The 23,773-nt window shown below is 39.3% G+C and overlaps 1 protein-coding gene across 5 annotated transcripts in view; it reads right to left on the bottom strand.

The window, feature by feature from the left end:
* CDH2 (cadherin 2) overlaps positions 1-23,773 on the bottom strand; it is a 234,637-nt gene that overhangs the window by 20,356 nt on the left and 190,508 nt on the right. For all 5 annotated transcript variants that reach the window (XM_005586980.5, XM_074022690.1, XM_065533958.2 and 2 more), the window contains exons 10-14: positions 19,031-19,284; positions 17,464-17,606; positions 14,479-14,712; positions 13,950-14,183; positions 11,894-12,033 (exon numbers count right to left, since the gene is read on the bottom strand). In XM_005586980.5, coding sequence (XP_005587037.1) covers positions 11,894-12,033; positions 13,950-14,183; positions 14,479-14,712; positions 17,464-17,606; positions 19,031-19,284 — 1,005 coding nt within the window. The remainder of the gene's footprint in view (positions 1-11,893; positions 12,034-13,949; positions 14,184-14,478; positions 14,713-17,463; positions 17,607-19,030; positions 19,285-23,773) is intronic.

Below are 23,773 nucleotides of genomic sequence, written 5' to 3'. Positions count from 1 at the left end.
GCATAGTACTAATACATGCTTGTTCAAATCTTTATCGCTGTTATTACCAGAATATCAATAACTTTCCATTTCCCTAAAACTAAATACAGAAAATTTGTAATTAGCCAGGAAGAATAAATATTAAAATGACTTATATAAAATACTGTGTCATTTGCATGAAGTGACAGGAATGACAAAGGAAAAGTCATATGCAAATCATGTGCACAGTGAAAGTATTTAATAAGTGGGAGGGGATGGGCACCGACCAGTTCAGAACACACACTTTTACAGCCTACTAATGTGTACCCTGGCCACAAGTGTTTTGAGAATAGCATGCAAAAAGGGAGTGACAATGTGCTAACCCAATCCCTAGTGAAACTTTCCTTTTGTGCAATCAGAATTCTTTCAATAACTAATATATAATAGTGTTTGCAGGTCAGTAAAAATGTATGAATAACTTGGGAACATCATTAACAGAGCATGCTTTAGCCAACAATAAAAGTGTTGAAAGTGGTCTCCACAGTTACGTCCAGATTCAGCCATCTGTTAAGTTTGCTTATAAGGCAGAATAAATTTATAAGCAATTATTTCAAGCAATCAAATATACCACGGTTAGGTTATACAGCTTCATTCTCAACTTAGTCAGATAGTTGGGCTTGATTGCCCACATTAGGTCTGGTTCCTGAGACTGGCAGAAGTCTACAGAGATTCCCTGGCTCAACAAGAGATTTCTTGACTCAGAAAAGTAGCTGGTTTGTTGTCAAGTGGCTTTCCTGTACCTGTGCCCCATCCTTCTGTCTAGGCATCCTGCTTGGACTTCAGATTTAGCTCCAGACTGTATACTCAGAATTTTTTTAATAACTTGGCTGCTTAGAATGCTTCTTCAGATTTTAACTTTGTTAATGTCAAAATGTGCCCAATTCTGCAAGCTTAATCAATTGATTACCCTTATGTCTTCTAAAGTCATATTACCAGTGGTCATCTAATAAGCCTAGCCGTACTGGTCCAAGTCAGTAACACCTCCTGCCTGCTACAGACCAGTGAGACTAAATAAAATACCTATCATATGACCTCTATCACAGTGCATGAGAGCTTGAACTCTCGAGTCACCAGACCTAGGTTTGAAAACCAGACTAATAGCAGTGTCCGCTTCATGGAGTCATCAGGAACATTATAAAGGACATGCAAACTAAGAGTGTAGCACAGTGCCTGACACAGAACAAGTATGCAACAATGCTAGCATTTATGAATGCTATCATCATTTCCTGAAGACATCAGAGATCTCTAAGGATGACAGTGAAGTTATCGGGAGTGTACTGGTTCAATTAAGCCACAGATAAAGTTGCAAACTAAGTTAGAAATTCAGGAAGAGGGACCAGAACAGTTCAACTAACATTCTATGAGTGTTGCCAGGTGCCAACTGTCCTAGAAACAAAAAATAAGTATGACAAATCCGTGCCTTACAGAGCTTAAGGTCAGGACAAGCAGTGGACATAAAAGCTTAAAATAGAGGTAGACAGGGAATGCTGTGGGGGCGCAGAGCGGAGACACTCGATTCAGGCTGGTACTCCAAGACAAGATGTCTTGCGATGAATCTTGATGGCTAAACAGAATTAGGTGAAGAAATGGACTACGTTAAAAAAGTGTGAAAGAGTGTGGTATATGTGTGCAAGTACAGGCAGTTCAAAATGCAAAGTGGAGGGGTAATGACAGAAGAAACTAAATCGTCAACCCTTGAAGTTCCCTCCTAAAAGCCAAACCCCAGGTCATAGGAACTGTGGGTTCTTACCCCATCTCAGGCACTTGGACTTGGCGGAATGTGCTTTCTGTGTCACCAAGATTCTAGGGATCTCATCTATATCAATACTGAAGCTAATTTCCACAAATCACGTAAAAAAATCAACTTCATTGAAAAAAAGTCAATGGACACTCATATGGCAATTACATCTATATCTTCTAGGTTCTAAAAACCTAGGCCACTAAGAGGCACTCCTATTATAATTCCCTTCATTCTGAAATTGTATGTGATTCCTTATATGTGCCAGTGCTGGATCCTGATCAAGAAGACTTTAGTATCACAGAAAGTACGAGAAGCTTTCTTCAGAAAAAGGAAAGCTTCCTTCCCTTGTTTTTAGTGAACCTTACATTCCGTTTCCCATGCCTATACAGTGTTGTGTTTCATGAGCTGTGCCTACTGTATCTCCTTTGTGCCAAGGGACCTACTTCCCTGTAACATAGCTGGATTGGTCAGAACAACGCAACCCATTGTGGGGCGGGGGGGGTAAAAAGGGTTCTCAGAGAATCTCCAAAAAGATTCTCTAAATTCAAGTACCTAACCTGGGTGTGTTAAGACTTCCAGCTTATCACTGAAACCATTTATTCTTCTTGCTAGGCACATTGCTAAAGGTTATTTCCCAGGTAATTAGCAGTGGAAGGGACATGTGCCACTTCTAGGCCTGGCCCATAAAAATCTCCCAAAAATCATCCTCTGTGCGCTGCTGTCATACAGTGATTGCATGGATTTAAGGCTAGGGTGATCCTGGAAGTCACATGTGAAAGATGGGAGAGCCTCTGGCACTTAGGTCCCTGAATGACTGTGTGGAGAGGAGCAGACCTCCTTTCTCCATCCTAAATGCCCACGACCTGAAACCCAGTTACTGTTAAAAAAGCAATAAATACATTTTCAACTAGACTTAGGTCACTGAAATTTTACAGTCTGTTACAGCAGCTAGCCTATTTTAACTAATACCTTTGGCTAAATATATTTGTGTGGCTACTTTTCTCTTTCTGTCTCTCTTCTTTAAGCAATATAAAACTATCTTAGAAAATTACCTTCTTTTTGTATAAATCTGTTTTTGTTAATCCAAGACTTATTTATTATTGTATAATTCAATCAGAGTCTCCAAAATAAGAATCTATGAAGAATGGGCTGATAACATGTATCAATAAAGCTTGTCTGGTACAAAGAAAAAAATACTGGAACATGCTTGTCCTGCTTAAAGAGGGAAAATCTCTATTTAGTAACCAACAATTGTCATGTCAAAATGCAGGCCATGTTTCCAGATCTTTCTGCGTTTTTGAAAGGATTAGGAAACAAGAATTTTATGTGAATATTTTCCATTTTTAAATCTGCAAGCTAAAGAAAACATAGTCATGGACTATGTGTGAACAGATTCTCAGTTTATAAAATGCTACTTTAAAGTGATACAGAATCCATCTTCCAGACATGTCCCCCAAGACATAGGGGTTGGTATGAGGTATTGCTATGGTCTGAATGTCTGTGTCCCCCACTAAATTCACATGCTGAACCTGAATTCCCAATACAACAGTATTGAGAAGTGGGGCCTTTACAAAGTGATTAGGTCATGAGGGTGGAGACTTCATGAGTGGGACTAGTGCCGTTATAAAGAATACCAAGGAAGGTTGTTTGCTCCTTTCATTGTATGAGGACACAGCAAGAAAGGTGCCTTATATGAAGCATAGAGTAAGCTCTCACCAGACACTGAATCTACTGGTGCCTTGATCTTGGACTTCCCAGCATCTAGAACTGTAAGAAATAAATTTCTCATTTATAAGCTACACAGGTTATGGAATTTTGCTACAGCAGCCTGAACTACCCTCTTTGAGAGTTCAGTACCATCTCAGATTAAAACAAAACAAAACAAAAAACACCAATGAACCAGGCCTGGTCAGTCTCTAAAACTTAAAAAAACACATTTCGGAATTCAGGCAGAGTCCTCAGTCCTGGCATGTGAAACCTATACAGTGTTCTCTGAGCCTAAGAGGTGCTGGGCCTTGTCTGGAGAGACTGAGAAGAAAATGGAGCCAGTTGTCATGCTCCAGTCAGCAACAGACTTGAGTATGAGAAGCTGAGACATGGTGGATCACAAGGGCCAAGAACCCAAGAGTGATCAAGAGAAAACTGATGTGGAATCTTTAAACAGCCACCCAGCCTTACTGTCACAACCTCCTTTGCCCAGCATCAGCTTCAGTCTCTCATGAGTTAACTCAGACTGAGAGAAAAGTCCTCATCCCTTTGATGCAGCATATTTTCTTTTTTATTTTTGAGATGGAGTCTCGCTCTATCGCCCAGGCTGGAGTGCAGTGGTGCAATTTCGGCTTACTGCAAGCTCCGTCTCCCGGGTTCAAGCCATTCTCCTGCCTCAGCCTGCTGAGTAGCTGGGACCACAGGTGCCCACCACCACGCCCAGCTAATTTTTTGTATGTTTTAGTAGAGACGGGGTTTCACTTTGTTAGCCAGGATGGTCTCGATCTCCTGACCTCATGATCCGCCTGCCTCGGTCTCCCAGAGTGCTGGGATTACAGGCATGAGCCACCGCGCCCGGCCGCAGGATATTTTCTTGACCCCTTTGTGGGACTCATGACAGGGGTGCCCCATTTACTCAGCATGCTGTGTTCAATCCCTTGCAGGAGGGAGTGCACAGGCCAGGGAGTGCGGGAACCGGCTGGCCACCTTGACACTGGCAGGAGCAAACTCCGTGCAGGCCGTGGTGGCGTCTAGGTGGGGGTGCCTGCTACCCCAAGGCCCCAGAGGGTGTGTTACAATGTTCTCTTAGCTCTGCTGTCTGAAAACAGCAGTGTGTTATCAGCTTAGTGGGCCATTTCCCTCATCGTATGAGGTGGCTGCCCTCTGCCAGTGTGGGCAAAGGGCCCGTGTGACAGCCTTTTGGGTATGACACTTGGTGGGTCTCGAATTCTTGTCTGGTACCCAAGAACAATGAGGTCGTACGACAAACTGAAGGACGGTGACTGTGGAGAATGTTATTGAGTGATGAAAGCAGCTCTCAGTGGAGAGGGGAGCTGGAAAGGGGATGGTAAGGGCGGGTTGCTCTTCCCTGAAGTCAAGTCACCTCTCTGCCCATCTCCTCTGCAGTCAGATGCCTCTCTCTGACATCCAGCTGCTTCTTTCTTCTACCGGCTGAGTCTGGGGTCTTGATAGGTACAGGATGGCGGGCAGGGCAGGCCATAGGTAGTTTTGGAAAAGGTAACATTTGATTGGTAAAAAGGCATTATTTAGAAGAAACCAATCGTGAGAGAGCAGACAAACAGGGACTGAAGTTCTCACTTTGAGCTACAGGTTCCAGGCTTTCCAGCTTTAAGGTGGGGCTTTGCCAAGGACCATCCCTGTCTGCCTAGAGTTTCTCTGCCTCCTGCCTGTATCTGAGGCTGGCATTGCTCCCTGAGTCAGAACTCATGGTCTGAAGGGTTCCAGTTTCTATCAATTATCATTTGTGACCCCAGCCAAGATGAACAGCAGCACCTCTTTTCACAGATTATGAGTTCCCACATCAGCCCAAGGCCTTGGGAATGGTTAATGTTTCAAGTCAAATTCTGAAAGCACAGGAAGCGGAAGCTCCTGGATGTTCCAGTTCTGCTTCAAGGACGGGAGAGCCTTCTGACAAATTTGCATGGCATTCCAAAAGGCAGTATTTCAGTTGCCTGGTTGAACATGAGCTTTGCCAAGGATGGTGTAAGATATGGTAGACACCACTTTCTCTGCACTGAGGCAGACAAAGATTTAATCCTCACTTTGCTACTTTCTAACAATATACATGTATTTTACTGGACTACTGTGAAGGACAAATGAACTAAAGTGTATTTCAATAACAAAATAACGTACTTAGTACAGTGCCTAACACATGGGGTACACCAAATAACAGCTTTTGCTATTAGTATAGAGAATGAAACTGCATTGTGTCAGGTGACGTAGGTAGAGGTTTAAAGTGAGTACCAGCTACTGAGCACCATTTATACACACTCAATAAATGTTTGTAATTAAGTCTAAGCCTTAAAAAGCAGAAGGCTAACGGTTACTGTTTCTTATTCTGGAGCTGAAAGGGGATGGTCCCAGGGAAAGTGAGATATCAGCTATATTGTACATTCACTCTGATTTTATAAGTGATGCTGATACGGAAGGAACTTGATACAAAGATCATGGAAAGCGATACAGCATCTGCAACCAACCCCATTGGCCAAAAGGGCACTGAAGGACATTTACTCATGAGGGTAATTAAACATGCCTTACTAACCAGCAAAAAAGCCCTGCTGACTATAGCAGTGAAGCAGATAAAGAAAGAACTTCACCCTCTGAAAAGAGACTAGATATGATACTAAAAGTGTCTGTTCAACCGCTAACAGCCCTGTGTGGAGATAACACTCTCATCAGAACTCATCTAATGCTAGTTTCTAATATGGGCCCAACCTAGCCTCCTGACAATCTAAGCCACAGCAGAAGATCCACAAACTCTAATAAATCTCTGTTATACATAAGGTAAGAAAAACGGATATCGGGGTAGCTTTTTTTTTTTCTCCCATTAGGCCCCTCTTAGTTATTTTGTTAAAGAAATTAGCGAACTGTACCTTGACATAGAATTTACACAGATAGAGACTCTAATCAAAGGGAAGATAAGAACTACCCTTGTAAAAGACTATTTTGCTTTGTTTTCTTTGTAATCAGTGAGCTGCTGGTATGGATACTTTGTCTTGGCAGGAAGAAGAGGAATCTTAGCTGAGCCAGTTTCAGGCTAATTTTCTGGAGACTGCTGTACAGACCTGCCTTGCTGTAAACACAGTCATTACCTGGCATCCAGCAAATACTTAAACTGATCTCGGGGATCTACACAACTTTCAGAGCTCGATAAACAACATGTGGTTCAGTTTACAATGGAATACTATTCAGAAACAGCAAAAATGATTCTTTAAAGACTGTCCAGCTAAGACATGAAGCAGACCAGACCAGCACTGGTCACCAGCCATTCACACCTGAAGGTAACACACAGGCTCCATAAAAAAACAGCTATAGATAATAAAGATCGATGAAAACTTGTCCAGAATGCAGCATGGCACCAGTCCCATTTCCAAGGCCTATTACTGTAGAAAGATAATATCTTCAAAAACATAAAAATTATGAATTAGATTCGATTGCCAAAAATTCTTACTTCACACTACAAAGAAACAGAATTTCTAACAGGGAGCCACATGTAAATTATGGAAAATAGAACACAGTATATTTCATACTGCTGAGCTTCTCAGGAACTGACCATGATTTTAAGATTTAAAGTAATAACATCTATTTAGAAAGTGGAGTACTTGCAGTAAATACACTTAAGAAATAAGATAAATAAATGGTTTATTTTTCTTAAGGAAAAAGTAAAAACAGAATCCACCAAAAATCTAAAAACAAACAAACCTTGAGGAATATAGTCAGAAAACTTACCCTATTGGTTTCAAGACCCTAGAAAGCTATAGTAATTAAAGCAACATGGGATTGACTCAAGAATAGACAGAACAGGTAGTACCGCAGAGAACAGCAGGAAGCTAACCCACAAAGCTGCACACACACAGCACCTGCTTTATGGCAATGTAGCACTGCAATGCATCTTTTTACCAAAGGGTGCTGGATATTCATAAAGAAAATGAAGAAGTCCTGACCCATGTCTTAACCAAATGAAAAATCAATTACAGATAAATTATGGACTTAATATGATAGGTAAAACAATGTAGCTTCAAGAAAATAGTATGTACAGTTGGGGAGGATTCATTACCTCGGGGTAGAAGTTTTATTTTCTCATTATTATTTTTCTGAGTCAGGGTCTCTCTCTGTGGCCCAGGCTCTGGAGTTCAATGGCATAATCACAGCTCACTGCAGCCTCGACCTCCCAGGTTCAGGCAGTCCTCCTACCTCAGTCTCCCAAGTAGCTGGGCCTACAGGTATGAGCTACCATGCTTGGCTAATTAACAATTTTTTTTTTTTTTTTAAGAGATGTGGTCTTACTATGTTGCCCAGGCTGGTCTTGAACTCGTGGGCTTAAGTGATCCTCCTGCATTAGCCTCCCAAAGTCCTGAGTTTATAGGTATGAACCACTGTGCCCACCTACTCAAAGTTTTTAAATAGAAACATGAGCACTAACCATAATGGAAAAAAAAATGATAAACTGGACAACATAAAAAATAATAAAAAAACTTCTGTTCACCTAAAGACCTATTAAGAGAATTAAAAAGCTACAGAATGAGAGAAGATATTTACAATATATTTATCTGACAAGGAACACGTATCTATAATCTGTAAGAACCTCCTACAAGTCAGTAAGAAAAAGACAGACGACCCAACAGAAAAGTAGACAAACTGGCTGAACAAACTTCATGAAATAAAATATCAAAAGGGTAAAACCATAGGTAGGAATATCCCAATTAAATAGACATACATCATCAATGTGACCTAAATTTTAAAAGACTGAAAAAAATCCAAGGGCTAAGTGAGAAAGAGGATGTGGAGCAATTGGAACTTTCATGTACCACAGTGGGGAAGGGAGATGTCAATTGTACGATCACTTTGGAAAACATACAGTGTGCATATGTGTAGTCGAGCTGCACATATGCACACTCCGTGGCCCAGACATTCAACTCCTGTGCACACACCAGAAAATGCACTAGAACATATGCATGCAAATGTTCATAACAGTTTTATTCATAATAACCCAATTGGAAAACCTCAAGTGCCTAAGTGAAGTAGGATGGATACATAAAATGTAGTTAATTCTTACAACAGAATACTATTCAGCAGTGACAAAAATGAACTACTTCTACACACAAATCTCACAGGTATAATGTTGAGTAATAGAAGCCAGATGCACAGAGTGCCCACTGTTTGATATCTATTTACATAAAAGTCAAAACCAGGGAATGCTAATCTATGGTACAGAAATAAAAAAGAGTGGTTACTTTGGACAGAGGGCAAACCACCTGTTTGTGGGTCCAAGGGAAGCTTCTAGGGTGCTGGAAATGTTCTTTGTTGGTGTGAGTCGTAGTTACACTCTTAACCCTATAGAAAGCATCTGCTTCTGGTTGGGATAAAGTCACGAGACCATTATTCAAACTCTAATGCCAAGAACAAATCAGCTAACTTCCCAACCAAAGCTTTTTGAAACCATTAAGATAGCAGAGAACAAAATAAAGCCTAACTGAATGAAAATATAGAATCAGACAAGCCCTTTCTAGGAGAAGACCCACAGCTGCCTTTATCCCTGAAAGAAGAGTGAGAGGAAGAAGACAGAACTCTGCCTTTAAAAAACATACGGATAAATCACCCAAACTTTGAAGGAAGCTGAAGTCACTGTGAGTCAACAGGCTTGATGAATTCACATCCTGAGGGAGTCTGCACCCACCACTGACTCTTTCTCATGGGTTTTTATCTAGTTTACGAGGGGGTAAACCAAGGGCTGGGTGCAGCGCTGAAGAGCTGTCATGCTAAGGAAGAAGTTCCAAAGGGTGGATTGGAATGTTAAAGCACAGACAAGACACTGTTTAGGAATCTGTTGTAGGATGGAGGTAAGTGAAGGTAGAGGCCTTGGAAATGAAGATAAGTGAATGGATTTCATGAACGGTTTAGAGATAGAGGAGAAAGAGCCTTGGTGTGGCACTCCTACATCACATATTTTATTGTGTTATGAGGTTAAAAATTAGATGCATAAAAATCCCATTATATAATTTTGTCACAACTGTCTAGAATGAGAACTGCATGCAGAAATCACAACAGAGGATCACAGATGAGTGGAAGCTCTTGATCTAGACTAATATGCTCTCAAGAACCCAGACAAAAAGACGCCACAGGAAGGTTGGTACCAAATTTAAAAATTAGCCCCAGAGTACAATACAGATAAAATTCCAGAAAAATCTTTGGACTCGTGGGGAAGTAGGTATGAAGCAACACATTCATGTCCAAGAGTTTGGCTGGGGTCAAAAAAAATCCCCAAAACCCAACGAGCTTCAGAGATTAGGTAAAGAGGAACCTGAAGATTTATGATAATTATTTTAACAAATCTTATAATACGTGAGTTTCACCACTTAATCTCAAGCATCAATCTAAGTGGATAAAGTCAATAAATAAAATAAGTCTTTCCTAATATAACTATAACAATAAAGCCATATTAAACAATTTATCGAAGGGACTGGTGGGGAAAGGAGAGAAAGATTCGGATCAGTTGACATTAAATACCTCATGGTCCAGTCCCTATACGAGAATTTTCTTGGTTCTTGCCTCTGAGCCTCCAATTTTGGGCAGCATCCAGTTACTACAGGTGGTCTTACAGTTATTACTACTTTTACTGAAGCCTAACTGAGCTGGGTTTTAGGTTTATGCCTTTGTAAAGTATACACAATTACATAAGAAATAAAATACTGAAAGTAGATGATTTATGAGAGAATGTGACCAATATATGTTTGTTGATCTTGAAAACAGCCTAGGAGTGTGAAAGAATAGATTAATTAAATAATTAAGCCAAAGGTGAATTTTAATATTCAAAGACATTCATAAGCAAAACACCCTAAGGTATATTTATAGAGCCACTTTAATTAGTCAGTATTCAAAATGGCTTTACACATGAGTCAAGTTTTCAACATATTTTAAATACGCATCTCTTCTAAATGAGAGAGCTGGAGTACTGTAAACCAAGCACGGAACCTGGAATCAGAACATGAGGCCTTGAGTCCTGGCTCTGTGGGGTTACAAACTCTGAAAGTAAATCATGCAACTTTCTTCAAATGTAAAATGGAAAACTCTAAGGGGCTGCCACAAATATTAAATAATAATGGATGTAAATGTGCTCTGTAAAATGAAAAGTGATGTATCATTTCCTCAAAGGAGTGAAGCAAGGGAAAAATATGTTCATGAAAATTTGCTTTTATTCAATTAATAGCCTTATCAATAATATCTGCACATATACTTAAGACAGTACATTTTAACTTACTGATACTGATGCAAAACCAAAGAATCCTAGGTTCTCTTTCAGACTATTATCCCTGACATTCGCATTAGCCAGTAGAAATTAGATGACTACTATCAAATGTATCTAAGAATTACCTGTCACAGTGATTTCTCATGGATTACATTAATACTGCCCATATAATTTCAAGAGAAACTGTATCAGAATAGTTGGTTTAGGCTGTGAATTCAGAGAAACCTACATGCAAACTCTGCATCTATTACTTCCTAAGTGCATGATTTTGTAGAATCTAACCATCCTTAAACTTGGGTTTATACCACAAAAGTGGAGATGTTCACAGTACTAATATCACAAGTTTCAAGGATTTAAGAGAGAGTAGCACCTAATGTACTTAACAGAATGCCTGGCACGTAGTACAGAGCTTATAGATGTTTGCTATGATAACACTGAAAAAGTTGCTTCAGAACAGTGGAGATCTTTGTTTTCCATTTATGGTTATTCTCATCCTTGAAGAGGTATGCAGTCCCATATGCACATAGTGATATAGGCTCATATTATTTAATGGCCAGAAGGGGATTCTGACATCTATTGAACAACCACTTCGAGCCAGGAACTATGACAGACACTATAAATACAAAGATGAACTAGATGTTCACTGTAACTTCAAATACTTCACAAGAATGTAAGACTCTTAAGGGTAGATATTTGTTAACTCTGCCCATGGAGGTATCTTCAGGGATTAAAACAGTACCTGAAATATTAGATTTCCTTGGTAAATACTTGTGGAATAAATAGTCTTAGTTTTCTACCATACATATAATTATCTAGATCCCATAGCAGAAGATGCTTTTAATATATTTTGGATATCCAGTGAAGAGAAACTATAAAGAACAGTGTATTTATCATTACATAGATATAACTAGAATTGGGTTTAAAGTCTTTGAAACAATGTTAATGATTTTTTTTTTTTTTTTTTACAAAATAAACACAATGACATTTGGTACTTCGAAAAAAAATTGAGAAATATTCAACACACACAGGAAACAATTCACCAAATGACTGATAACAGAAGGGAAACCTGATACCATTTTCTTACTGATGTATTAACACTTCCCACTACTAAATTTATATGATCATAAAATTTCTTTTTAAAGATTTAAAGCACTGCTCACCTGGTCTTCTTCTCCTCCACCTTCTTCATCATATTTTAAAATATTATCTCTTACATCATCTTCTGGATCAATTAAAAGTTGTTTGGCCTGGCGTTCTTTATCCCGGCGTTTCATCCATACCACAAACATCAGCACAAGGACTAGGTAGGAAAATAGTAAAAATACGTAATATTGTCATTTTTATAGCCTGGCCTATCTAGTCACAGTATTCAGTACTAACAATTTATACTTATATAGGCTGAAGGCTTATAATGCATCTTTCACTCTACTATATATTTCTGACCTCACATTAAGAGAGACAAGACAAGGCAGCCTGAAGCACTGGGTTTAGAGTATGAAGGCCTGGGCTCCCATCCCTGGTGCCCTGCAAACTCATTTGAGAGGTGATCATCCTTGTTCTAGTTTTACCATCCACATATGGGGACAGTAACTTTTTCTATCTTCCCTTTGGCTTGCTAAAGGATAGTTGTCCTTAATAGGGCCTCGTAAATTCTAGAGACACAAAACAGCAGTAAGTTGTTACTTGCTGTGTTATTTAGGTTGGTCAGTCATCACTACACTTTGAAATTCACAGAAAACAACACTTCTCCAGGAGGACAAAGTTTGCTCAGATGACCTGGGTAGTAAATTGGAACTAAGTCAGGAATTGGACCTTGAGGTTTTGACTCCCAGAGGCTGGTGCGTGTTTCAGCTAAGAAAGCTAGGGGATTCATTTGAACACTGAAAAAACATTAGACTTTCATGTTTTATACTTTGTGCCAGGTCTAGAACCATAAATTTTCCAGTAAGTTGATGTTAAAATCAGCACCAATTCAGTTTCCTTCAAAACGTCAGTTACTTCTTCATTGCCATAATCCATCATACCTAAGTCTTTCTTGATAAGATTGGCAACTATGGCACATTTCAGTTGAAACAGAAACATATCCCTGAGTGCACATCTAGGAACAAATTCTGTCTAAAATCTGGGGGTATCAGTTTATATCCTGAAGCAAAAGATTTAATGACTCCTATTGGAGCACATTTTTATTATTGGCCATAAAAGTAAATATCCTCCTTTTAAAGCCAGATAACATGATCTCATTTGCTATTGTTCCAGGGCTAAATCTAGCAAGTGGATTATTAGTATAGCATGCAGGTTTCAAATTATAGCCAAAGTAGTCTCCACACAGGAAGTAAAAAATGCTTAGACTTCTATAGTAATTGCTTAGAATAAAGGGATAGAATTCTAAATTACCAGAACACTTGTAAATGGAGAAAACATAAAAGAAATGGCCAACATTTTCAAGAAAGTGATTGGTGTATAGCATGATCACACAATAAACTAAGTCCTGCTGCTATTTCACAATAAAACACAGGGCCCAGGCAATTTATTCTTTTAACCTGCATGCTTAGAAGTGGTTCCTAAAGTACTTTCCAGTGGTTAATTTTTTTGCATTCCATTGAACCAAAGATTGTAAAGTATCTTCAAAAGAAGCAATTCCTTAATCTACACTTACTCTAAAGACAGACAATTTAGTGAGCTGTGTAATCATTTCTATTATCAAACGTGCTGTATGTGAAGTGCAATCTCTCACTCTTTTACACAGCCCTTCAGAAACAAATACCTTGATCCTCGCATGACTGGAGCACGTTGCTGACTGTGCTTTATATGAAGGAAGGTGAAGGAAAGCGATATACTTATTTTCCTAAATCAACAACTACGTGCCATAAATTCATACTCAAATCATAAGAAAAGTGCTCAAACTTCGGATTGTTTAACGTTTTTTCTATGAAAAGCGTTTACTACAGCTCCCTAAGCAATCAACACGAGAAAGGGTAAGAGGGCACGGAAGAGGCATGCTGAGGAGGCTTGTTGCAAACCTCAAGTGCTTGAAACAAAGCTCTGGGGTTTTTTCATTCTAAAGTGGACTTGGCCGACCCATATATGATTGGCGAGGAAATGCTGAAAGGTCAAAGGGTTGTTAGACTACCTTGCCAGGCAATAGCAACAAATGACTTTGCTGAACATCCTGGAAGCCAAAAGAACTGAAATCTAAAAGACAATAAAAGTACTCACTAAGCAGGATGATGATGCAGAGCAGGATGGCAATGATGGCACCAGTGCCAAGCCCTGCACCCACAATCCTGTCCACATCTGTGCAGTCCCCGTTGGAGTCACACTGGCAAACCTTCACGCGCAGGATGGAAATATTTGATTTGGGAGGATTACCCGAATCTGTGATTATGATGGGAACTTCATAGATACCAGCTTCAAGAAATTTTATCTTTAAATTAAGCTGAGCAAAATCACCTATATGAAAAAGGAAAAACATAGTTTGATAGGTAATACTTAAAGTGGTAAAAAAACACATAGCATTGTTCAGAATGTATTTACTACCTAACAGTACACATAAAGTGGATTACAACTATGCTGCATTCTGAATACTTTTTTGGCCATAAAGGCCTTTAATATCTTACTTAAACTTTAAGTAGCTTTTAAAATATGTATAATGAGAAGATTACGAAGCACATAAAAATTAACTTTTCATGCTAGGCTTCAAAATCTCTCAACTGCATATATATTCAAATAATTAACCTGTTCTTACCATTAAGCCGAGTGATGGTCCAATTTCTCTTAATAGTCACTGGAGATAAAGGAAGATCAAAAGCAAATGGTCCAGCATTTGGATCAATGTCATAATCAAGTGCTGTAATATTAATTGAATTGGGGTCTGGAGTTTCGCAAGTCTCTGCCTCTTGAGGTAACACTTGAGGGGCATTGTCATTAATATCAAGTAAATAGATCTGCAGCGTTCCTGTTCCACTCATAGGAGGAATTCCTGAAAAGAGAAAAATCACAAGCGATGCTGAACAGTTCTCTCCAATGAGCCTCAATTATGGTGAAATTCTCAAAGCTTCTAACCTTCTGGCCCTTATAACTGTGTAACCTTGGAAAAATTTAGTTGCTATGGCATCTGGGCAGACCGTTTCCAGAACAAAGCCCCTTCCTGCTTGCCAGAAAGAATGACCCTGAGCTGCCACTGCTGCTCTGCAGGAGCTGAGCAAGGTGACGAAGAATGCCCCTGCTATGGAATCCCAGACCTTCCTTGCCCCTCCTGCCCATTATTCAGGGCTTGCACAGACCATGCTCCTCCAGACACTGTGAGGAATGCTGGAGATGCAAACACACGGCTCGTGATCCTGTGGACCCTACTCTTTTTATGGAGAACCAATACATATGCATGAAAGAACATAAGAATGCTTTTAATGATCTAACACAGCTTTGACTTCTTGAAACAGTCTACAGACAAGTGATACAGAACCACAGACCTCAACTCAGGAAGGAATATCATGCAGAAGAGAAATGATATTTACTAACCAACTACCTGCTTGAGATCATATTAGGCTGCTCTGTGTACATTCTTTCATTGTAATCCTGTGACACAGGTTTAAACAGATGAACCTGAGTCTGTAAACTGCTCATGGCCACACACTCTTGTAAGTGGTGGAGTTGTTACTAAAGATGGGTCGGCCTGACCTCAAACCCATTCTCATTCCACGATAATAAAATGCTGTCTCCACCACTTTGTGTGATAATTTATAGTGATTTGATTTTCTTCTGCTATACTATAAATATTCACACTCACATATATATAATATGTTTATGAATATTTTATAAATAATGCTGTACACTGAAGACCAGAGATTTAAGGGACCTGCCAAAGGTCATGCAACTAGGAAGGTGCACATACATACACAATCCTGGGGAGGGAATAAGGAGGAATGTTTACCAATTTCTATGAGGAACATGATGGTTCTAAGATCAGGGAGAGTTGAACTGGAAGCGTATAGTGGCTGTTACAATATTCCAACACCACCATGACCACTATGATACTCAATAGTTTGAGGGACTTTGAAATTTATTATCATGTTTAATATTACTATACTTTTATAACAACTATATAGAATATGTAGGTAGTGAAACAATTTATCAATAATGAAACTAAGGCATAAAGAGTATAAGAGCTTGCCTAATCATTAAGGAACAGAGCTGGGGCTCCAAATCTAGCCTTGTGACTAAAAATAAAGTGCACTTGCAAAACATCACAGCTACATACATTTAACAGGTCACTTCTCTCTCTTATCAAAAGCCTTTCAATTAGAAAACAATCCTTATTGGTGAATGAGAAATCTGGTCGTAACTCACAACCAATATATATACATATATACATATAATTTTATGGCTCTTTAGATCTTAACCTAGTGATTCAAGATGCATTACTTTCAGTTCCACTGTAGAAAGCAAGCCACTGTTTATGGCAAAAAAGCATAAAACAGGTACTAATGATATGCTTTGATGTACAATGGCAAAAGCTATTCCTACAAAGTTCCAACACTATTTAAACAAGAGGTCCCATATAAAAAGGATAAGAAATATTTCTTTGGTTGGTCATTACATAGATTTTCTACAAATAGTAATCTCATTAAATCTTAGTATACAGATTTAGAAAGGTTCATTGACATTATTCTTAAAGTATTGGTATGTAATATTTTAGCAATGCAAAATATTTTACAATTTGAAAATTGCAAACACCAACTTCAACCACCAAATTGAAGCCTGCTATTTTTTTTTTATTAAATACCAACAGTCATATTCATAGTTTAATACTGAAAATATTGTAAAATATACTTGTGGTTCAGTTTTGAAACTATTAATACAATAGGAATACTTATTTGAGTGGTTACTTTGTGTCAGCCACTGTTTCAAATGCTTCATATATATGTAGAAGTCATTATATTTTAGTTAAAACACTGAGTTAGGTGCTGATACCGATCTCTATTTAACAAAAAAAGGAAATAAATATATTTAAAACCTCATGCCAATCCCACAGTTCAAAGTGGGAAAGCTGGAGTCTGCGCCTGGGGGTCCTGTAGAACTCCAGAGCTTGAAGTCTGAAGCACACATCATACTGAGAGCTAACAAAGCAAAATAAGCCCCTCATCAGGTCTACGTAAGTTCCCTTTGTATTACATATCTGAAAAAAGTCCTTATCTGTAAATCTTAACCAATTAAAAACCAGCAGAGACTCAGGAAAAAAAGAAGGTGCTACGTATATATTCCAAAACCCACACCCTGAAGCTCACTACTCACTTAGCTCAATTTATGCACAAAATTAAGCTTCCTAGCCCATGGCAGACAGAGGCAGAGAATTATAAAAAGCAAGACTGATAGAGATGCATATATGAATGGCAGCAAACAGAGTGACTAGAAGACATATAAAAAGAGCTACTCAAAAAACCCAGCGTCTAGGGCCACTGAGGATGGACTTAGGGCATCAACGTGTGACAGCACAATAAGATAACAAAGGTATGTCTACATGAATGGTGGATGAACATTGAGAACAGTCATTGCAAAGACTGAAGGATGTCCCAAGAACACCTGTCTGAAATGATAAATAAAAGCTGGACCTCGGAGTTATAAAAGTCAGTTTTCCAGGCAATTGAGTTTTGTAGAAAATTTTAATTCCTGAGCATGCATGATGAGGATCTACTGTCTTTCATCAACATACAAGAAAAAACAGGGAACATACCATTGTCAGAAGCAAGGAAAGTAGCATTATATATATTGTTTTTCACATTTGGTGATTCTCGGTCCAAAACAGCAATTGTAGTTATTTGTCCATTCACAGGATCTATTTTTAGCCAATTGGCAGGATCAGATAATTTAGTGTATCTACAAAATGAAAGTGAAGTTTAATTTTTTTATATGAAACTTTAAAAAAGCATATTTTACAGGTTTAGTTCCAAATGCAACTGGCTCATTAACTTGCATTTCCGTAGATGATGGCTGGAAATACAGCTTTAACATGAAAAAGTATTTCTGTGACAGTGGTATTGGGAGGCACATAAAGGTTGTTTGGTCAGGCATGTAGGGAACATTCTACAGGTGTCTGAGGGACAAGACTAGGAGCACAGTCTCTCTAATGTGGGCTAAAGCCAATTGGAAAGATATCATTTTAGGTTCTTGTCCACTTCAACAGATATCAATGGTGCAGGAAAATAGCTTGAATATAGTTTCTAGATAAGCAGTAGTCTCAATGTGTAGGAGTTAAGAGAAATTACAATAGAAATTGAATACTGTTATCACAAAGAACACGCCTAAAACATTTTAACACTTTATCATGGCCAACATGAAGCCACACTGGAAAGACCATAATCCCATTCCTACTTGCATCTTTCACACTGGGCCGAGCCTCAGATCTATACCTTTGCAAAGAAAGGCCTATAGTCTTGAGTCTAAATTGGCAGATTTATCAGCTTAAATTCCTTTTTAAAATTTGGAGTGAGGATTAACTTTTAAAGATTAGATAACCAATCGGATTGGAAAAGGTATGCTATGTTTAGAGAGGTAAAGTTGTAGGATTTCAATACTTCTATTAACTGGCTATTTATTAATAGCTATCTTGATTTCAGTGAATAGAGAAATGGAGAACATTTAACATTCAATAAAAGATAACAATATGAAGTCATCTTTTAGCAGCAGTTCTGTAAGAAGTTTAATGAAATATAAGTTCATTTTAAAAATGATCATCACCAGGTTTGGAGAAGAGTCGCATGGCGTGTGCTCTGCCAACCATCCACTCCCTCATCGGGAAGGATAAATTAGATTTTGCTAGTTTGGAAATCTTTACAGATAGGTTTTATAAGTCCAATAACTACTGTACAGGTAAGGGATGAAAATACTTAGCTCTTAGATACTGGTTTTGGCATAAGCTTTCTTTCCTTCACGATGCATCGAGGAGAGATAAATGTTATAAGCTTCTGAAAGTTCCCTGTGGAACCTTTTTGTGATGTTTGGCATAAAGGCACAGGCTAAATAATTCTAAAGTATTTTAAAAGTAAAAATGGCAGGTACAGAGAAGCAAGAACAGCTTTTTCTTCAAATAATAAAGCCATTTTAATATGGATACAGATATCTATATCTAATATAATCATTGACTGAGAAGAAAATTCAAAGAATTTGAAATTATCTTTTAATATGTAGTTTTGATTCCAATGAAAATTTCTTACTCAAATAGTGAATTAGATAGTGAATAGTGATAGTGAATAGTGAATTAGAACATAAGCTCCAAAAGCACTGCAAACAGCATTTCATACCTAATATTTTGCTGCATATATCGATCTGGGTCCTGAGCAGTGAATGTTGTCAACATGGTACCGGCATGAAGCCCTTCTTCTTGTCGAATGATCTTAGGATTGGGAGCAAAATAAGGGTTTTCATTTACGTCAATAACTGTAACAGACACGGTTGCAGTTGACTGAGGTGGGTGCTGAATTCCCTTGGCTAATGGCACTTGATTTTCTGCAGCAACAGTAAGGACAAACATCCTATTTGTTTCAAAGTCGATTGGCTGGAAAATAAAAAGGAAGCCATATTTTTGCAGGAAATAAGAATGCTTGCATTCTGTAGTTTATTCCTCTATCAACTCCATTTCCAAAAAATTAATTTCTTCATTTACTACATGATAAAGTTCCTCTCAAGTTTCTGGAAAACATGCATTAGCATGGTCACTTATCAAAATATTTATTCCAATTAACCTAATTATAAATCTTGAGTACTTAAAAGATTTATGTTCACAAAACAATGCACACGATTACTGCACAGATTTATTTATTTAGGTACATCTAAAAACTTGATTATTCTTAAGAATAGCATTGTTGACTAAAAATACTAAATAATTTAAAGTCAATGAGAACATGATTGTCTAAATGCACACTCTCAAACATTACTACAAAGATCACTCCTCATCCAGGAAAGTTTTCACCAGTCTATGATGAATTGAAAACAACCCGGGGGGGCGGAGCAAGATGGCCAAATAGGAGCAGCTCCAGTCTCCAACTCCCAGCGCGAGCGACACAGAAGACCGGTGATTTCTGCATTTTCAACTGAGGTACTGGGTTCATTTCACTGGGGAGTGCCGGATGATCGGTGCTGGTCAGCTGCTGCAGCCCGACCAGCGAGAGCTGAAGCAGGGCGAGGCATTGCCTCACCTGGGAAGCGCAAGGGGGAAGGGAGTCCCTTTTCCTAGCCAGGGGAACTGAGACACACAACACCTGGAAAATCGGGTAACTCCCACCCCAATACTGCGCTTTAAGCAAACAGGCACACCAGGAGATCATATCCCACACCTGGCCGGGAGGGTCCCACACCCACGGAGCCTCCCTCATTGCTAGCACAGCAGTCTGTGATCTACCGGCAAGGCAGCAGCGAGGCTGGGGGAGGGGCGCCCGCCATTGCTGAGGCTTAAGTAGGTAAACAAAGTTGCTGGGAAGCTTGAACTGGGTGGAGCTCACAGCAGCTCAAGGAAACCTGCCTGTCTCTGTAGACTCCACCTCTGGGGACAGGGCACAGTAAACTAAACAAACGCAGCAGACACTTCTGCAGACGCAAACGACTCTGTCTGACAGCTTTGAAGAGAGCAGTGGATCTCCCAACACGGAGGTTGAGATCTGAGAAGGGACAGACTCCCTGCTCAAGTGGGTCCCTGACCCCTGAGTAGCCTAACTGGGAGACATCCCCCACTAGGGGCAGTCTGACACCCCACACCTCACAGAGAGGAGTACACCCCTGAGAGGAAGCTTCCAAAGCAAGAATCAGACAGGTACACTCGCTGTTCAGAAATATTCTATCTTCTGCAGCCTCTGCTGCTGATACCCAGGCAAACAGGGTCTGGAGTGGACCTCAAGCAATCTCCAACAGACCTACAGCTGAGGGTCCTGACTGTTAGAAGGAAAACTATCAAACAGGAAGGACACCTACACCAAAACCCCATCAGTACATCACCATCATCAAAGACCAGAGGCAGATAAAACCACAAAGATGGGGAAAAAGCAGGGCAGAAAAGCTGGAAATTCAAAAAATAAGAGCGCATCTCCCCCCGCAAAGAAGCGCAGCTCATCACCAGCAACGGATCAAAGCTGGACGGAGAATGACTTTGACGAGATGAGAGAAGAAGGCTTCAGTCCATCAAATTTCTCAGAGCTAAAGGAGGAATTACGTACCCAGCGCAAAGAAACTAAAAATCTTGAAAAAAAAGTGGAAGAATTGATGGCTAGAGTAATTAATGCAGAGAAGGTCCTAAACGATGAAAGAGATGAAAACCATGACACGAGAAATACGTGACAAATGCACAAGCTTCAGTAACCGACTCGATCAACTGGAAGAAAGAGTATCAGCGATTGAGGATCAAATGAATGAAATGAAGCGAGAAGAGAAACCAAAAGAAAAAAGAAGAGAAAGAAATGAACAAAGCCTGCAAGAAGTATGGGATTATGTAAAAAGACCAAATCTACGTCTGATTGGGGTGCCTGAAAGTGAGGGGGAAAATGGAACCAAGTTGGAAAACACTCTTCAGGATATCATCCAGGAGAACTTCCCCAACCTAGCAGGCCAGGCCAACATTCAAATCCAGGAAATACAGAGAACGCCACAAAGATACTCCTCGAGAAGAGCAACTCCAAGACACATAATTGCCAGATTCACCAAAGTTGAAATGAAGGAAAAAATCTTAAGGGCAGCCAGAGAGAAAGGTCGGGTTACCCACAAAGGGAAGCCCATCAGACTAACAGCAGATCTCTCAGCAGAAACTCTACAAGCCAGAAGAGAGTGGGGGCCAATATTCAACATTCTTAAAGAATTTTAAACCCAGAATTTCATATCCAGCCAAACTAAGTTTCATAAGTGAAGGAGAAATAAAATCCTTTACAGATAAGCAAATGCTTAGAGATTTTGTCACCACTAGGCCTGCCTTACAAGAGACCCTGAAGGAAGCACTAAACATGGAAAGGAACAACCGGTACCAGCCATTGCAAAAACATGCCAAAATGTAAAGACCATCGAGGCTAGGAAGAAACTGCATCAACTAATGAGCAAAATAACCAGTTAATATCATAATGGCAGGATCAAGATCACACATAACAATATTAACCTTAAATGTAAATGGACTAAATGCTCCAATTAAAAGACACAGACTGGCAAACTGGATAAAGAGTCAAGACCCATCAGTCTGCTGTATTCAGGAGACCCATCTCACACGCAGAGACATACATAGGCTCAAAATAAAGGGATGGAGGAAGATTTACCAAGCAAATGGAGAACAAAAAAAAGCAGGGGTTGCAATACTAGTCTCTGATAAAACAGACTTTAAACCATCAAAGATCAAAAGAGACAAGGCCATTACATAATGGTAAAGGGATCAATTCAACAGGAAGAGCTAACTATCCTAAATATATATGCACCCAATACAGGAGCACCCAGATTCATAAAGCAAGTCCTTAGAGACTTACAAAGAGACTTAGACTCCCATACAATAATAATGGGAGACTTCAATACTCCACTGTCAACATTAGACAGATCAACGAGACAGAAAGTTAACAAGGATATCCAGGAATTGAACTCATCTCTGCAGCAAGCAGACCTAATAGACATCTATAGAACTCTCCACCCCAAATCAACAGAATATACATTCTTCTCAGCACCACATCGTACTTACTCCAAAATTGACCATGTAATTGGAAGTAAAGCACTCCTCAGCAAATGTACAAGAACAGAAATTATAACAAACTGTCTCTCAGACCACAGTGCAATCAAACTAGAACTCAGGACTAAGAAACTCAATCAAAACCGCTCAACTACATGGAAACTGAACAACCTGCTCCTGAATGACTACTGGGTACATAACGAAATGAAGGCAGAAATAAAGATGTTCTTCGAAACCAATGAGAACAAAGATACAACACACCAGAATCTCTGGGACACATTTAAAGCAGTGTGTAGAGGGAAATTTATAGCACTAAATGCCCACAAGAGAAAGCAGGAAAGATCTAAAATTGACACTCTAACATCGCAATTAAAAGAACTAGAGAAGCAAGAGCAAACACATTCGAAAGCTAGCAGAAGGCAAGAAATAACTAAGATCAGAGCAGAACTGAAGGAGATAGAGACACAAAAAACCCTCCAAAAAAATCAATGAATCCAGGAGTTGGTTTTTTGAAAAGATCAACAAAATTGACAGACCACTAGCCAGACTAATAAAGAAGAAAAGAGAGAAGAATCAAATCGACGCAATTAAAAATGATCAAGGGGATATCACCACCGACCCCACAGAAATACAAACTACCATCAGAGAATACTATAAACACCTCTACGCAAATAAACTGGAAAATCTAGAAGAAATGGATAATTTCCTGGACACTTACACTCTTCCAAGACTAAACCAGGAAGAAGTTGAATCCCTGAATAGACCAATAGCAGGCTCTGAAATTGAGGCAACAATTGATAGCCTACCAACCAAAAAAAGTCCAGGACCAGATGGATTCACAGCTGAATTCTACCAGAGGTACAAGGAGGAGTTGGTACCATTCCTTCTGAAACTATTCCAATCAACAGAAAAAGAGGGAATCCTCCCTAACTCATTTTATGAGGCCAACATCATCCTGATACCAAAGCCTGGCAGAGACACAACAAAAAAAGAGAATTTTAGACCAATATCCCTGATGAACATCGATGCAAAAATCCTCAATAAAATACTGGCAAACCGGATTCAGCAACACATCAAAAAGCTTATCCACCATGATCAAGTGGGCTTCATCCCTGGGATGCAAGGCTGGTTCAACATTCGCAAATCAATAAACATAATCCAGCATATAAACAGAACCAAAGACAAGAACCACATGATTATCTCAATTGATGCAGAAAAGGCTTTTGACAAAATTCAACAGCCCTTCATGCTAAAAACGCTCAATAAATTTGGTATTGATGGAACGTACCTCAAAATAATAAGAGCTATTTATGACAAACCCACAGCCAATAATATCATACTGAATGGGCAAAAACTGGAA

The sequence above is a fragment of the Macaca fascicularis genome, chromosome 18 (assembly GCF_037993035.2).
Source record: "Macaca fascicularis isolate 582-1 chromosome 18, T2T-MFA8v1.1".
In the NCBI taxonomy this organism is placed as follows: Eukaryota; Metazoa; Chordata; class Mammalia; order Primates; family Cercopithecidae; genus Macaca; species Macaca fascicularis.
This window is presented reverse-complemented; position numbering and strand designations above follow the sequence as displayed.